The sequence below is a fragment of the Rhodnius prolixus genome, unplaced genomic scaffold, assembly GCF_049639745.1.
Source record: "Rhodnius prolixus isolate KJV_2025 unplaced genomic scaffold, Rpr scaffold_1, whole genome shotgun sequence".
NCBI lineage: Eukaryota > Metazoa > Arthropoda > Insecta > Hemiptera > Reduviidae > Rhodnius > Rhodnius prolixus.
In genome coordinates this window covers 24,508,747-24,526,384 of record NW_027411581.1, presented here as the reverse complement: position 1 = coordinate 24,526,384, position 17,638 = coordinate 24,508,747, and the positions used below count along the sequence as shown (strand labels likewise).

Below are 17,638 nucleotides of genomic sequence, written 5' to 3'. Positions count from 1 at the left end.
CCCCCACGCTGAGGACCCGAGTTAGAATCCAGCCTGCCCTTAGATTTTCTCTTCTCCTTCAGCTCATAGTCTGGAGATGCGACAGTGATGTCATCAAAGAAAGTACACAGTCCTTTGGCCAGCAGTGCACCGGCAAAGTGTCCCGGGCACCTATGACTTCAGATGTCGACGCGCTTTAAATTAAAACAATAATAGCTGTCATTTAAGAGAAACAAACGAAAGGAAATCAAAAGTTGATCAAAGCAGGGATGGACTCTACTAACTTGTCATTCTTTAAGATTCCATTCTTGTTGCGAATTTTCTTTAACACATTTGAATTTCTATTTTTTTAAATTTTTCTTTTAAATATAAATAAATAATAAATAAGTGGTCTTTTTAAATAAATAACTTGAAGTTTGTGGGAAAGAGGTACTACACTTTGTGAAACCAAATTGAGATTTCTCTTTGAGGAAAGTTTTATCGAAAAGATAAAATTAAGAGTGAAAGGAGGAGTACAATATCTCAAGATAGCCCACCTATGTTAAAGTTAAGTAATGTGCATCAATCAAACTTGCTAATGCAAGCCTATTAGATAAACAAATAATTAAATAAAAAGTTGTTCACAAGAAGGTAAATAATAAAACAATTATAAAAATTATATTTTTTATTAGATAATAAAAGCTTCAAAGATATTATGTCATTTTTTTATAAAATTAATTTCCATACTGAGTAGATTTGGGTGTACCAAAAACAAAAAGTAAATTCCATTTCCTTTTTAAAACAGTTTAAATAAAAGGGAATTATTTTCATTTCTTTTTAATTTTATACCCTTATTTTTTGGAAAAATTAAAATTATAATAAAATATTTTACAAACTGCGGAACAGAAATAATTAAATTTAAAATGAATTCGATGTAAATACTAAATCATTACTAAAAAGGTGAATTCGTTCTGAATTCATTAATGACAAGAGAATTCCATTGTATTTTATGAGAAATTTCAAAACTCAAATTTTAAGCGTATAAAACAAAATAATAAATAAAACGAAAAAGATTTTTTTTTTTTTGCAAAAAGATATAGTAACCGTCGTAAAGAAAGATACAATTTTTTTTTTGCTTTACTTGCCATATATGGATATCTAAATCTTGAGAAAATAATGTAAGTTTACCACCGTTAATGATTAGTGTAATACTTACATTCCCTTTTTGAACTGGACATAGCTTTTTTAATAGCTGTCCAATCTTCAAGAATTTCAGAATCGCTGAGCATATAAACGATATAAGGGCCTGTAACTGTGACAGGTTTCCTTCTACTTGCTTCAGACCCTTTACTACCTCTTCTCCATATACCTCTTCCGCTTTTTCCACCTCTACCTCTATCACAGGCTAAAATATCATTCTGGAAATCAGCACTATTTCTATCTTCTTCTAATCTTCTAATTTTCTCTTCAAGTTCTTCCTTCATAGAATCAAATAAAAGAATTTTTTCATTCTGAAACCAAAAATAAATAGTATTATTGAACGGAACACAGATTGATTTGTGGCACTGATCAAGATAAAACACGTCGAATAAGGCTGGAAACATAGTGGAGCGGCGAGCAAAGCGGCGATGATAGCGAAGAGCAAAGCGGCAAAAACAAAAACTAGAAATAGATAGAGTTGCTCTATCTTCGCTTTGCTCGCCACTATGCGCGGTCCCATATGTTTACTTGTGTTTGATTTCGCCGCTTTGCTCTTCGCTATCATCCCCGCTTTGCCCGCCGCTCCACTATGTTTCCAGCCTTAGGTATACCTTAATCAACCAAAAGGCTCAAAAATCTGTTTTTTATCTTTACATAATAAGAAACATTAGTGCAGCTGTAAAGACTGTAAAACTGTAAAGACAGTTGTAACAGCTGTAAAACAATTACTTAGTAAGATAAAAAACTAAGTAAACCAAATTTAAAAAACAAATACATAATTTTTATTTCATCAGAATTATTAATATGATTGTCTAAGTTATTGATCATAACTTACAAGTGAAATCATCATAGGCTTCGCTACTCATTGACAGAGGCAGAGCGGAGCAGACATCAATGTCCAATTCACAAAAACAATTACTGAACATGTTCTAATAAGAAGTATACTCAAAATAAGATATTAAAACTTAATTCCTAACACAAAAAGTATACTCAGCAGTTGCTGAACAAATAGTGACAGATATGGGTACTGAAGTGCTAAAATTCAAACAAACTTAAGTTAGATGGAGAGACAACTATTAAAAAGATGACATCAAAGCAATTCTCACAAGAACAACAAAAGCAATTTCAGGATAAGACTAAGAGATTCCCTGGCAGATTTCCTCTCAAGGAAGGGACATGCTTGTTTCTGCAGACTGAAAGAAGGAACAAGTATCTTGTTCTATCTAAAGTATGGAGTACATCCATAATTCCATCCATCCTGAACTTATTAGAGAAAATATCAAAGAATTTTATCTTAACAATGATACAATTCGTGCATTGGCGTCTTTCAGACATTCATTTAAGTCAACAAATCTTAATTCAATAAAGAGTGCAGACTATCAATATAATTATCAACTACCGCTGATACAACTTGAAGATACACAACTCAACCCCATTGAGATCACAAAACGAAACAGGAACAGACTATTAAGAGAAAAAATAAATATTTAATTTCCAGTCATCGATTAATGAAGCAGAATTGGAAAACTACTTTTTACTAAATTTGGTTTAGCAAGGACCATGATACATCTAATTTCTGGAGTTTCATTTCTGTCTATTAAATAATTGAATTACCTCATAATTTTGTTTGGCAGCTTGTTCCTCAGCTTTAAAATTATTTTCTATATTTTCCATCCTAAGTTTTCTAAGAATACCAGCTACTTCAATGCGTATTCTCATATTGTCCTGCAGTTCTTCTACAGGCATTCGGTATTCTTTCGCAATGCCTTCATGCACTTCCTCTAACTTCGCTTTAATTTGAGCAATTCGCTCTCTGTAAAGCCTGAAAAAAAGCATACTATTTAATTAAAAAATAAAAATAGATTACTAAAGTGCAAAAATATGTTAAAATAAAACAAGCGTCAATGACCTAAATGTTGACGCGCCTTTAATTACAAAACAAAAAATAATAATACATTAAATAAAACTTTATAACTTTGAATAACACAAAAAACCAATGCACTATTTCTAGTAAATGCATACTATTTTTGAAAGAATCAGTAACTTTAGGAAGTTTTGTGCAATTTTTTTCCTTCACTGAATTATTAGTGTGTTCACGGATTCCAAATATAAGGATTACACAATGACTAATCTTCAAACACTATCATATTACAAATTAATTAATTAATTAACTATATTAATGAATCTTGATTGTAAGAAAGAAATGTAAAATCAACAGCTTCCAAGCATATTCTTGATAAATTGTTTGAAAAGGAAATCAAATAAAGATCGAATATAAACTCCAATTGAATAGGAACTCATATTACTTTTGTTGAAGTATCGTCAACTTAACCTTGTTAAATAAACACACATATGCAAGTTTTTGATTTGGTACAATGAGAAGCATCATGATTATGCCAGAATTATTATGCTTTAGATATGTAAACAGTCATCTTTAGCAAAAGCACTTAAAAACCTAAGTCAAAACCAACTTTCATCAAGAAAGTGTTCAGAGAATTCCAGATTTTCTGCATCTCATTTAACAAATTACATTTTATAAAGCCAAAAGAAAAATCACAGATACATAATTACAATAGGTAAAATTTTAATTTTTTGTTTTTGCAGTATTTGTTTTCTTTTCCCAATTCACAGCGAAATTCCTCTGCTAAGGTGGAATAATATTCTATATCAAATGGAAATATGTAACTGTTTAACATTCAAAACTTTAACAGTGAATGCCCTTTAAGAAAAACTTTCACTTTAATTTTGAAGTTAAAAATTAACCAAACTTACGCTGGTTTCCGCAACATTTTTCGCTCATCCATTTTTTCTCTCTAGCAGAAACAATTTATAAACGATTCTTCGAAAAAAATTATTACACACCACTAATAAAAAAATCTATATATTAATCTAGTTTCAAAATACTCAGCACCATCAACTATGTATTATTTAAACAAATATGTAAAAATATTATTAACAGGCTGCCCAGATTATTGCTATGTATGTACATATTTGTAATTCACGATTGTATACCAAATTCAAATTTTCAAATTTTTTTTGAATAGTTTCTGTACTTAATGAAAAACAAATTTCGAATTTAAAAACTGGAATGAAAAAAAAAATGAAAATAACATATATTTTTTTGTTTTAATCAATGTTATTTCTTTTCTTAAAGGCATCACAGTTTTGCAAAAACGCGCGAAAAAAATATTATTTGGCGCTTATGACCTTAGCAGTTGACGCACTAACCAAAAAAAAATTTTTGAATGGTATAAATTAAGGGCTCTAAGTAAAAGGTTTTTTGTTTTGCTAATATAAAAATTCAATTTTTAATCTCTTCAACAAAAAAGAATTAATTTGGTTGCTTATTTCCTCAGGGCTCTTTAACTCCCTCGGTTGTTTCAGCGTTGTGCCGGATACGTAATCCGAAAGCATAGCCCGGAATCTTTCCGGACGGCCCAGCAAAACGGTGGGTAATATTTCAACCCACTTCGTGTGATCGTGGAAGCGAATAGTGGCCTTAAGTTGCGTCATCGCTTTAAAAGTCTTATATCCTGGGATTGAAACTTAAAGAAGGACTCACATAAGGATTTTACCCAGAGGTAAGGATTATTATAGGATAATAATGGTGTTTAGGTCTTCAGACTGCCAGGAAGTTGGGGGGCCATTGGCGATTCAGTCGGCGAGGAGGATTGTTGGGAATGTCTGAGGAGGCGAGAGACAGTACGAGACGATTAGAGCAAATAGAGAGAGCAGTATGGAACTTTTGATATTTCGTCTTGGCGAGTTGGTGTACGAATGGAATGTTGAGGTCGTTGTGAAGAGTCAGATTAGTCACGTAGAAAGGAGCGTCAGCTATCTGTCGGAGTAGTTTTGACTGAAATGTTTGCACTGTCCTTATGGTTGTAGGTTTGGCTCTAGTCCATAACTCCACAAAGGTTTGGGTACAAGTAATAGGATTGCTGTTGAAGAGGGCAGGTGGATTCTATTTTATGTAGCGGATGAAGGATGTGTACCTGTGGCTAGTGTGGCTGTATCATCTGTATATGAATGGAGTAGTGTAGAGGATTGTACAGGTATGTCTGATGTGTATAATGTGTACAGGACGGGGCCAAATATACTCCCCAGCGGCACTCCGGCCCCCATTATTGAGAAAGAAGAGATTGCTGAACCAACACTAACTTGAAAGAATCGTATCTGAAAGACAGGAGCGCAGAATAAAATAGTATGTTGAGGGGAGACTCTTTTTTTAGTTTAAACAGTAACCCAGTATGCCAAGCATGATCGAAGGCCTAGCTTACGTCTAGGAATGCCCCTGAGCAATACTGTTTAATCTCCAGTTCTGAAGCAATAGCATCCACAACCCGGTTGCATTGTTGAACAGTGCTATGATGACGCCAGAAACCAAATTGGTGGTCTGATATAACACTAAACTCCGCTAATATGGGGTTAATTAAAGCAAAATATAAAAATCTATTTGGACTGCTGCGCCAGATTACGAAAGAGGAACTAATAATGACTTTAAAAAAGAATGCGAAGATAATATGTACACAGAAGCATTCTTCATGATCAGGTTGTGTATTGTCTTTAGTGTGATATCTCAGAATCAGCAACTCACAACCTTAAGATTTTTTTTATTAGCTACACAACATTCTATCATTTTTCTCATAAGCAGGTTTGGCAGAACGACAATGGAAGCCATCAAGACCGCACAGGCTACCTTTCAATAGAAATAGTGAGGAAATATTTTACTTTTCAGGTTATTACAGTTGAATTAATATCTGCTAGGAGATAATATGGGATTAGTGGCATTGGATGAATCAATGAAGAGATGAAGTAGGATGGACGAGAACCTTCAGGAAATATGAAATCCAAATTGTCTAATTTTAGCAAAGTCTCTTTTGTTTTGTTTTGCCTAATGTTGCTAATAAAATCTGAGTTTTATAGATCTTTGGGAGGATTGTTGGTACCCTTATTGAGATGGTTACGGCATATTGTTTTCTTTATCCTTGTGTTCATGGACAGAGTTGAGCGCAAGCTCCAGAACTACCTACATGAATTAATTAATTATATAAATTAAGATGTGAAAGACTCAACTACAAAGACAAACGCCTTTATGAAATTAATGTTTGTTTACATAATATATATGAAAACTCCTACATCGGTTACATACAATACACGTAAACGGTTTTACTAACAGAGGTCGGTGTTCTCAATATTGCTTTCGTTATATTTTCGATTATAAAGATGACAATATTATTTGATACGTAATATATTTATAAATCCATAAATCTTACTTGCCAATGTGGAATTAGGTAAGTGGTTAGTGCACTGAACTGCAAGCGTCGATACTTCGTCCTTAGATCTGTTCGTGATTCTTTCAAGAACAACTCACTGTTCGTGATCGATAGAGTTGTCTGTATCGGTGAACGTGTCGGAAGCAGGCAATGTACCGAAAAAAGCTCCGGGTACCAACGACCACTGATGCTATCGCGCTTTAATTAAAAATGAATAATTTATTTATTTTACTAGTTTACTTTCACTCCACTAGCTATTCTCAGAATGGGATTGACTATTGGTGGCCAAATCTGAAGTGTTATTTATGAGGATGGTCTGCTAACAGTAAACCAGAATCCCTCAAAAATAGATTTTTATCTAAAAAAAAAAAAAAAAAAAATTGTTGCCTCCCAAAACCATAACAATGTTTATTTTGATTCTGCTTTCTGATATTAGAAGGGATCTGATAATTTAATAAAACCTCAACTTTAGAGGGAAATGAAAAGATAGCCAATTTCAGTCTTATTTTTGCCAAGCTCTCGACCTAGAGAACTACATCTTCAGTGCTGAGAAACAAATGTTTGTTTGTAACAATACGACCTACTCGTTAGAAAGCTTGGAAAATAAATAAATAAAGACAAATTCTTTCCCTTCTAGGATGAATCTATAAAGTCACCAGAAAAAATAATTAAGTACTCAACTTTTAAGACAAATATATTACGATTAGGTCCTTTACAAAACATTATTTTGTTAAAAAGAAAAATCTGGTTAGACGAGAAAATGAACTCTGCATTAAATATATTTTTATTTATCACGAAATTATTACATAAACAAATTATATTTCCTATTATTTTGTGAAACCCCAACTCATCACTTTCTCTTAAAAAGGGCAAAGAAGATTAGGAAATGGCTGAAGGCGATGTTGCCCTCCTCTCTCTAAAATCGCCATAATATACCTAAAACCAACCAATCAGAAATATAAATGAGTATTTCTGAATATATTTATTAGATTCTAATGATGATATAAATATTTTAATAAAAGTTTACTTTTTACAATTCGCATATTTTATTAAATTTAATTTATTAACTAAAAATAAATTATAAAAGATAGTGCCACTTTCGCCTTCAGCCACTGTGTTGGGTACCTGTAAGAATACACTAACTGTGGCCTCAGGTCAGTTTATTTTATTTCAGACAATAGTGTGTGAACTGTAACAGGCTCCTGGAAAAAAATAAAATCTAAGGACCAGTTGCTGGGCTTAAAACCGGGATCTTTGCGAAGAAATCCAGTGCATTAACCACAAAGCTAATCTGCTTCCACCTTTGTAAGAATCGAGTCACTAAAAAACTTGTGCACATTCTAAAAACAGTTTTTCGACAAATGTGTAAAACTACAGATAGGAACTGAAGTATTTACTGCAGCTTTTTTTTTTCTCGATAAAAACTCAATTTTGAAACTTTCGTCAAAAACCAAGTACATTTTGCAACAGATTATGAGAGCATAAAATTCAAAAATTTTACGGGAAATAACAAAGATAATTAAAATAAAATTAATCAACACCTCCCTCAACATTTCAGCCTATAATCATCAATCATGCACCTACCTACTCTCTCGCTAACACTCAAAAAATACAAATCTATAAGATTAAAACAAATACATCTGGATTCAAAAAAGTTTCAAAATAAACATAAATAAAACCTATATTTGTTAGAAGACATAAAAAGTTTGTAGTAAAGTTTGCCCTAGGCAAATAATGCAGCAAATCAGATTCTTATACTTAACCTCTTAAAATAGTAAATAGTAAATACGTAATCAAGAATTTGTTAGAAACTTTTTATTACTCATATTTTTAGTATATTACAACAATCTGGAAACATATGGTCCTCGAAATTTTTAATCATATGTTTCCTTTAAAACTAAATACGACAATATATTTTTATATTTCAATCCCTACATTTCTCCCCGCTTTACTTAGCTACCTACCTCTCCATCTTCAACTCATCTCTTCCTCCTCTTCCTTTTCTGGTGCAGTGGCACCTATCCTTGCCCTTAATTGGTCCGCATGCTTTCTCTTAAGTTCACCTTCTAACATGACTAGATATGATAACTCTCCAGTCCTGCAGTTAATCATACCCGGTTTCCATCCTTTCCCTAATTCATTCTTTATCTACACCTCTTGTCCCTCTACAAATTCCCTCTTTTGGATACTTAGATCGTAGGATCTTTTTTGTTTCCAGATCTCCTTTTTCATTTCTTCCTTAGGATCTGGTTTCAACCTATCCAACACAGTAGGAAGTCTTCTTTTCAAAAATAACTCAGCCGGTGATTTATGAGTAGTTCTATGAGGTGTGTTCCGATAGCTTACCAACAACCTTGCTACCTTTTCTTGAGGGCTGCCTCCTTCGTCCTTCCCCGCCAGATATCGTTGTTTAAAGGTTCTAATGAGTCGCTCCACTAATCCATTAGATTTTGGGTGATATGGAGTAGTTCTGATGTGTTGTATCGCGTTTCTATCACAAAAATTCTTGAACTAAATGGACCTAAATTGAGGTCCATTATCAGTCACTAATTTTTTTGGTACCCCGTACCTGGAGAACCATTCTCGGAGTCTATTTATTGTCGCTTCCGTGGTTATCTTTCTCATTATGGCTATTTCTGGCCACCTGGAGTAAGCATCCACTCCTACCATCCAGTAGTTACCTTGGAACGGCCCAGCGAAATCCAGGTGAATCCTCTCCCATGGATAGTCTGGTATGTTCCATGAGTAAAGTGGTACTTTAGACACATTTGACCTGTTCTCTTGGCAACCTTGACATTTGGCCACACACTGCTCTATATCTTTTTCCATCGCAGGCCACCAAACATAATAACGCGCTATCGACTTCATCGCTATCACACCCGGGTGCCCTTCATGGAGAATCGCTAGCGTTTTCCCTCTGAGTGTCTGGGGAACTATTATTCCCGTTCCACATAAGTATGCCCCCTTCTAAAATTATTTCATTCTTTTTGTCGAAATAGTATTTTATTCCTACTTCTTTGAGTTTCGGCGGCCAGCTGGTGCTGACGAAAGTACTCACCTTGCTTAAGATCTGATCCCTCTTAGTCTGAATTTGTAATTCTTCTTTTGTTAAATCCAAATCTTCCAACTTTTTTATTGAAATAAAGCTATTTGCGACATCGATATTATTATCATTATCTTCTGTTTTCAGTGGAAGTCTTGATAAGGCATCCGCTACAGAATTATCTGCCCCTTTTCGGTATTCTACATCGAAGTTGTAATTATTGAGAATAACCGCCCAGCGGGTTAGTCTGTTGTTAGTCACTTTGGGAAGATCTCTTTTTGGACCAAACAATCTCTCTAAGGGTTTATGATCTGTAACTAGAGTGAATTTGTTTCCATAGAGATATTGGTGGAATTTTCTCACTCCAAATACACATGTAGTGCTTCTCTGTCAATGGAGGCATAATGTTTTTCGGCCGCCGCTAATGTCCTTGAGGCGTAAGCCACCGGGCGTTCGGTCCCGTCAGGGAAGTTATGCAACAAAACCGCCCCCAACCCTGATTCAGACGCGTCACACATAAGGGTCATAGGCATTCTTTGGTCATACGGTACAATGCACTCCTTACCCATAAGTAACTGTTTTGTCGCTTGGAACACCTTTTCCTCTTCTTCAGTCCACTTCCATCTCACCTTTGAACTTGTCAAGCGATGTAAACAGGCGCAGAGGCTGTGTAGATGGGGAATAAATTTTTCATAGTAGTTTATTGCCCCTAGAAATGCTCTTAGCTCCCTTTTTGTAGAGGGAGACTTGGCACCACGAATATCTTCCACCTTTTCCATTGTTGGATGGATACCGTACTGATCAATGCGATGTCCCAGATATGTTACCTCTGGCTGAAGAAACCTACATTTTTCTCTCTTTGCTCTTAGTCCTACAGCTCTCATTCTCGCCAGAACGTTTTTCACGGTCGCCAAATGTTGTTCGCGACTTGGTCCTGTTATTATGATGTCGTCCAGATTAATACCCACATTCGGAATGTCCGCTATTAAATTTTCCATCCAGCGTTGGAATATCGCGGGAGTGGATGATAATCCAAATGGTAGTCTGCAATAGCGAAAAAACCCTACGTGAGTGGCAATGACCAACAAATCTCTGAACTGTTCTGCCACCTCCATCTATAGATAGACATCCCGGAGATCTATGATTGAAAATTCCACTCCTCCAACTAACTTTGCAGTGAGATCTGCAAAGGTTGGCATTGGATGGATATCTGGGATAATGTACTGGTTTAGAGTGACCCGGAAATCGCCACAAATCCTTACCTTCCCATTGCCTTTGTCTACGTTCACGGTAGGCGTGGCCCAGAGTATTGAGTACGGCAAGAGATTCTTACCGTAATGTTAGGTCAAGAAGTCTTGCATACTGGGTACATTAAAATGATGGGATGGTTGCTTTTATTTGATGATAAAACAAATTTATTCTGACTCACCCACAACCATTAAATTACTCCACATTCTTTAAAATTTCAATTATTATTATTTTTATAATTTGCGTCACAAATAACATTTTTTGCAGTCAGAGGACCACCCAAAACGTGTATTTGTGGTGGAAAATTAATATTGAAAACCGATCACGAATAGATAAAATTGTAACATTGATCTTAAATATCTTGACTAATATTAGGGATATCGAAACGGGGTTAACGTCATTTTTCACAGTTTTTTATGTAGTTTTTATAACCATTGTCAAAACCAGTAGTCCTTATGAAACCCCAATCGGGTTTTTAGCCGTAACTCCGTCACAAATAAAGATACACCATCGGGGGTGGAAAATTTGAAAACTAGACCAAAAAAAACATATAGTTTACTTCGTAGGTTTTTTTCGAAATTCCGCTTCCCTAAAAAGTTATTAGCGATTGGGGCGTTTTAAATGGATCACCCTGTATATAAACCTGTGATGTTGACGCGCCTTAAAATCATTAAAAAAATAAATAAAGCTATATATTTTTGAACACTTAAAAAAGGAGAAGAGAATCGCTGCTTACTCAAATAAACGATTGTTCATCACTTAATATTCCACAGTAACTTTTCTTCCATTTCACTTGGATAATTTTATCTCTTTTAGACCACAATAATAAAATGCCTTATATAAGAAATTCTGCCTTTAGTGAATTTCATTGCTACCTTCCTCTCCCTTTAAGTAAGTTCCCTTTGAATCATAGACTTCTAATACGTGGTACATACAATATTAAAATATTTTTCTTATCACTTTCATTATATTGTCCTCATTTTTAATACATCATTACTTCACTGCTTTCTTTTTGAAATCATACTGCTAAATTTAATTTCTCATGGGTGGTTTTAGTGAATTGGCTAATGAGTGTTGCTTTGTAATTTAATGACCAAGATAGGCAGGTAAATTGGGTAAATTTGTATTTATTTTTATTGGCTTGTCTTTAATCTACAAATTTACTCATTTAAAATTAATTCATTTATATATTTATAAAATTTCCATCAACAAATACATTTTGAACATGTTTCTTCCAGACTACTACATCCAATTTGAAACTGGTCTTAAGACAGGGCGCTTTGCATAGAGGTTATGTGCGTGGACTTGTCAATAGGAATACCTAGTCCGAAAACCTCGTTTAACTACTTTTTACTTGTAAGCAAAAATACTTATAGTGAAGTATGCGACTCCACCGATCATTTTATTATTAACAATTTCTTAAAACAGCAAAGTTCTTATTTTAACGGAGTTCTAGGAGATATGTGAGTTAGATTTTAGTTAACCTACTTAATATGTTTCTAGTGGAAAGAAGAAGGAGGGTTCTTCTCCATAGGTTCCAAATAATTAGTTTATCACTACCTCAAACCAACAGGGAAAGGCTAGCTAATCAGGCTAGCATCTTCAAAGGTAGTTTCTTATTCGATTAATGAGTATAAATGTGAATCCCCTAAATACGATAAGAATCACATTTCCAAAAGCAGAAGCGAAATATTATACAAGTTTGGCATATTTTCAAAGGATGGACCTTAAACTGATCGAAGCAAAAAAGTTACGATCGTCGCTTGAGGAACTTGGGAAAAAGAACGGCTTCTATAAATAAAGTGTAGCTGCTTTTGGAAGAAACAAAAAAATAAGCAGATTATAGCTTGAAAGGTAAGTGAATAAAAATTAAAACCGCAATTAACAAGGATGTAAAGTATGTATCAAAAACAACTTAAAAAAACCTGAAACCCCGTCTAGGTTGAAAGGAGATTCGTAGAGGAATAAAAAAGATACATTGTCCGTATCTTAACTAATCGACCTAATTTGATCTATAGTACAGGTTATGATTAATAATCTTAATGCAAATAAACAGTTAAAATGTACTAAATAAATCCTTCCTGTATCTAATAATTGAGTACAAGTCCTAAGGAACTTATATTTGTCCTTAAAGAATACGTATTCAAAGAGCTGTTACACTCTACAGGCAGCAATATATCAGTAATCTAAGGTTTACTCAAGCCCAATAAACTGGTACTTTCTTTTAATACTAAATTATACAGTTCCAATTTCCATTTTAAAAATCCTGATTAATATCTTTTATGATAATCCTCACATTTTTGTTTAGTGGATTAAAACCTAGCAACCATAATTTATTTAAATATTTAAATGCCTTCTAAGGTACCATCAAATTACAAAAACTAAAAGGCTAAAAAAAAAGGAATTAAATAGATGAATCCGAAGATTTGCAAACTGAAGGCAAAATGGCACTAATAATAATCAAACTTAAAATTCTCTATGCAAATTGTAAAAAATTACCTAATTAAGAGTTCCAACAAGTAAAAATAAAAAAATCGCTTACTTACTGTTCTCTCAATGTCATAAACTGCCGTTCTAAATCGGCAAGGATATCAAGGCATTCATTACGCCTTCGTTCACATTCTGCCTGATCCATTTCTGCAAAAATAAAAATATTTTATTTCCTATGAATATAATTCTTGCAGTGAAGGGTACGAGTGTTTAAAAAAAAATTAGAATATCCGCAGCTGCGATAAATCGATAAGCTACCCAAATAACAACTTTTATAATAATAACGGTCTTCAGATAGAACTGCTATGAAAAAATAACATTCAAAAATACAGTTTGGTTTGTGAAACAACACAAATGAAACAGAAGTTAAAAAAATTCTTATAAATAGCTCACCTGCAGTATACATCAGTAATAATTTATTGGGTTGTCCGGAAAATAATGCAGGATTATGGTTTTAAAATAATAAAAATTAATGATTTATAACTGTTTTTATTAATCAAAATAGTCTCCATTACTTTCTATACATTTCTGCCAACGTGTAGGTAACTTTTCCATACCCTCTGTTAGAATTTGGAATCCTTAGAATTTTTAAATTCTGAAAACGCATTTTCTGTTCTTTGGAAATAAATAAATATATTATTTTGCAAATAGCAGTCATCGACGGTTGATTTGCTGACTTCGAGTTTCCCAGCCAGTTCTCGGAACAGTTGTTCTGGGATTTTCTTCCACCTAAGCTCGGAGAACATCGTCATCAAGGGCAGAATTTCTTCCATGGCCTTCTTTGTCTTCAAGACTCATGTTTCCCTCTCGAAATCTCTGGAAATACCGTTGAACAGTGCACTCACTTATACTGCCTTCACCCCAGACATCGTTGATATTTCTGGCCGTTCGGGCCCAGTTCCGGCCGATTTTGAAGTCGTAAGACAAAATTATGCGAAAATCACGCTTTGCCATCTTAGTTAAGACTGAATTATTTCCAAGTAGCAAAATGTTACAGAGGCAAACAAACGTTTTGTTTGAAAGAGGTTTACTGTTTACATTTATAAAAGTAAAAGTCCAACAAACATAAACAGTTTACTATTTAGAGGGGTACATTAAAGAAAACATAAAATCCTGCATTATTTTCCGGACAACCCAATAGCAAAAGAAAAGATTTAAAGGGCAAAATTAATAAATTAATAGAATGGAAAACAAATTAAAATAGAATGGAAAATAAATTAACAGAAAACTCCAATTGTATTAGAAAACATTTGGCAACTGGGACATCATGGATAACTGATCTTATAGATAGGTATGGAAATAAGAATACGAGAAGGGAAAGCATTGTAAATATAGCAACATAATTTTTTAAACAGTTATACTCTGCAACAAATTGTACTAAATTGCAAAAAGAGCTCTTTGAAAAAAGCACCCAGGCGATTTCCGAGATAACTGTCTGAAATTGAGCAAGCGGTTTCGAAGCTGAAAACAGAAAAAATGCCTGGGAGTGATAGATTACAAATGAAATGCTGAAGTTAACGTTCCCGCAACTTAAGGAGTTATGGATGGAATTGTTTAATAAGATCTTGAATACTGAAGAAGTACCATCATCTTGGACAGTCTCAGATATAATATTGATTCACTGAAAACGTGACAGGAATAATACAGCTAATTACAGGCCTTTGAATATTACTTCTACTGTTAGCAGATTGTTTATGAAGATCATTTCAGAAAAACTAAAGTCAGTCCAGGAGAAGCATCAGCCAGGATTTCGTTCTGGCTTTTCTACGATCGATCATATACAACATGTGCTCAACCAAATTATTGGAAATCAGTCGAATTCCGAGAAACTATCTATTATGTATAGCATTTATAATTCATAGCGTTTGACACCATATCACACCAGTTTTTGTATAAAGCATGGGAGCTCACGATGTTCACACAAAATATATCAATCGACGCATTTATTCTAATAGTAAATCCAGAGTTGTGTTGGAAAGAAATGGACCTTATTTTAACAACTGCCGAGGAGTGAAACAAGGGATCCATTGTTGCCTATACTGTTCAACTGTGTGCTCTAAGATACGTACCAAACTATCAAACAAACGCTTTTTAATATTTTTTGTTTTTGTAGTTATATATATATATATATAGTATATATATACGTATAATATACATTTGCTAGTGTGGGCAAAGAAAAACAATAAATATAAAAACTGTTTACAAAACAATGATGGAAATAAAGTGTACAATGTTGGTACTTAATACTGCACTCTAAACCCCTTAAAATTAAAAATAACATTAATCAGAAGTGTACAAAAAAAAAATCACTGTTCAATGTTGGGGAGCCTCCTTGATTTGAATCAAGGGTTTATGTAAATATTACTCACAAATGATCATTAATATTGATTGAAAAGATTTCGCTCAGAAATGATCAAATCATGATTTTTTTCAGCTGTTGATCAAAAATAAAAATCACTCTTCATAAAAAACATAGAATGATTTTGAAAACTACCAGAGTCAAATTTTGATTAGATTTTATTTTTATAACTTAATTTTTAATTATCGATTTCAAACCCTGATCTGTGACATTCTTATTTTTAAATTAGGATTCATTCCAATACCATCGAAAGAAAACTGGTCAGAAATTGCTCATTTTTGAAAGAGCATGGAATTAGCCTTCCTGTGTAAAAGCACATGTCGCCAAGGCACAATATTATGGCCCCAGTCAATATTGGTCAGACACCAAGTTTGTTTGTTTTGTTTTTGCTAACAGTTATAGATGCTTATAAAAGATTTATATCTGCTAAGGTGGGAGCATACTGAAAAATTAGCGAAGAGGCAATTAGCAAAATGGAAGATTTACACGAGAAAAATTAAGTTGTCCGTAAAAATACAACTGCTTAAGAATTTACCGTTGTGTTTTTCTTTTTAAACCTGCCTAATTACCCTAACATACTACTTGTTGGCATAAAAAAAAACATTAATTTAGCATTCCCGGACAAGATTTCATAAAAACATGCAAATGTTTTGTATCAGATAAGTACAAAGCACTACAAAGTGGTTTTAACCACCTGCTTTTTCATAATTGGCATTGGCAATTTAGAATAAACTTTTGTATAATCTTTAGAGGTTGACAACTTGACTATCTATCATTTTCAAATGGGCTCACTAGTAATATCTAAGACAGATGTGTACATATTAGTAGGAAGAACCCTCAAGACACTCCCGAGTTCGAACTATGTATCGCATGCCAATAAAAACACTGCGCTTAGCGGATTTCTTCTGTTATAATTTCAGCAGCAGTTCCTTTCGAATATAATGCTTCAACGAGCCAACAAATGACGTCTAAAGAATGATACTAGTCTATAGGCTGATGTGATTGATTATGATCCCCTACAATGGAGAATCCATCAATTTTCTGCAAAAATTTATTATATTAAAACTTTCCACATCACACTTCAAACTGTTCAGTATTCAATGTTGTTACTAAATCCAAACAAAACAAAACATAACATGTTTGTAATTATATGCGAGGAATGTTTGAAAAATAAATAAATATACATCGTCGACAATACATGTGTCGTTGGAACTGACTCGCTTCCGCTCCTATGTCTAAGTATAGTACCACCTCAAATAGATGAGGTAGTCAGACTGTTGGAGACTTCGAAAAACACGACTCAAAAAGATTTAAAAACAATAAGTGGTGTTTCTTACAACTGCATAAAATGTTAACATTTAAAAATTTTCACCTGAACTGTCATCAGAATCTGATCCATCACTGGAGTCAGTAGTAGTGCTAGAAGATTCCCCTGAATCGTGATCCATTTCTTCCCCGTCTGTATCATCTCGATCGTCTTTCATGTTGTTGCGCATTTATATAGATATACTTTATTTCCACTTTCTTTAACTAGAACGCATACTCCCAATACAAACTACAATTCAACCTAAACAAAAAAAAAAAGGAAATTAAAATTATAAATATTAAGTGACAAATCGTGCAATTTAAATTAATTTAAACATCTAAGACCAAAATTTAAAACAAAAATCCAGAACTTGTAGTGCATTCTTCAAATTATCATGAACACTGAGTTACTTTATGCATCCTGATGAAGAGTTTCCCACAATGCTGCAATGATCTTTAAAGAGTAATATAGATGTTTATGTGCTTAAAAGAACAACCTTAACATAGTGTGATTCCCAGACGCCAAACCTTCCCAATCTTGCCAGTTGCCAGGCAGCACGCAAGTCACAACCGTAGTATAACCTCTTACTATCTTTCTATCATGTATAATTGTTGATTCAATATTATTATTACTATTAACCTCTTAAATAAAGTATCAAACTAATTCGTTAATTTTTTTTAAATGCAATATTTTCATCAAGTAGACTTAATTGCAATAATCGGCAGAACTGGTGTTATTAGGCTTTAGGGTACACTCAG

General features: G+C 33.6%; 1 protein-coding gene across 4 annotated transcripts; it reads right to left on the bottom strand.

Annotated features, from left to right (window-relative positions):
- Positions 1-14: 14 nt before the first annotated feature.
- LOC141447687 (breast cancer metastasis-suppressor 1-like protein) lies at positions 15-17,513 on the bottom strand. Of its 4 annotated transcripts, XM_074115392.1 has the most exons (6): positions 17,291-17,429; positions 16,947-17,141; positions 13,272-13,362; positions 2,773-2,980; positions 1,175-1,469; positions 15-173 (listed from the first exon to the last, which is right to left on the bottom strand). In XM_074115392.1, exons 2-6 carry the CDS (start codon positions 17,068-17,070, stop codon positions 151-153), a joined length of 741 nt encoding a protein of 246 aa, XP_073971493.1. In that variant the 5' UTR covers positions 17,071-17,141; positions 17,291-17,429; the 3' UTR covers positions 15-150. The 4 variants fall into 4 exon arrangements, with proteins under 4 accessions (XP_073971493.1, XP_073971503.1, XP_073971514.1 ...); XM_074115402.1 differs by lacking the exon at positions 15-173 and having other exon boundaries at positions 626-1,469; positions 17,377-17,513; XM_074115413.1 differs by lacking the exon at positions 15-173 and having other exon boundaries at positions 626-1,469; positions 17,251-17,398.
- Positions 17,514-17,638: the final 125 nt, after the last annotated feature.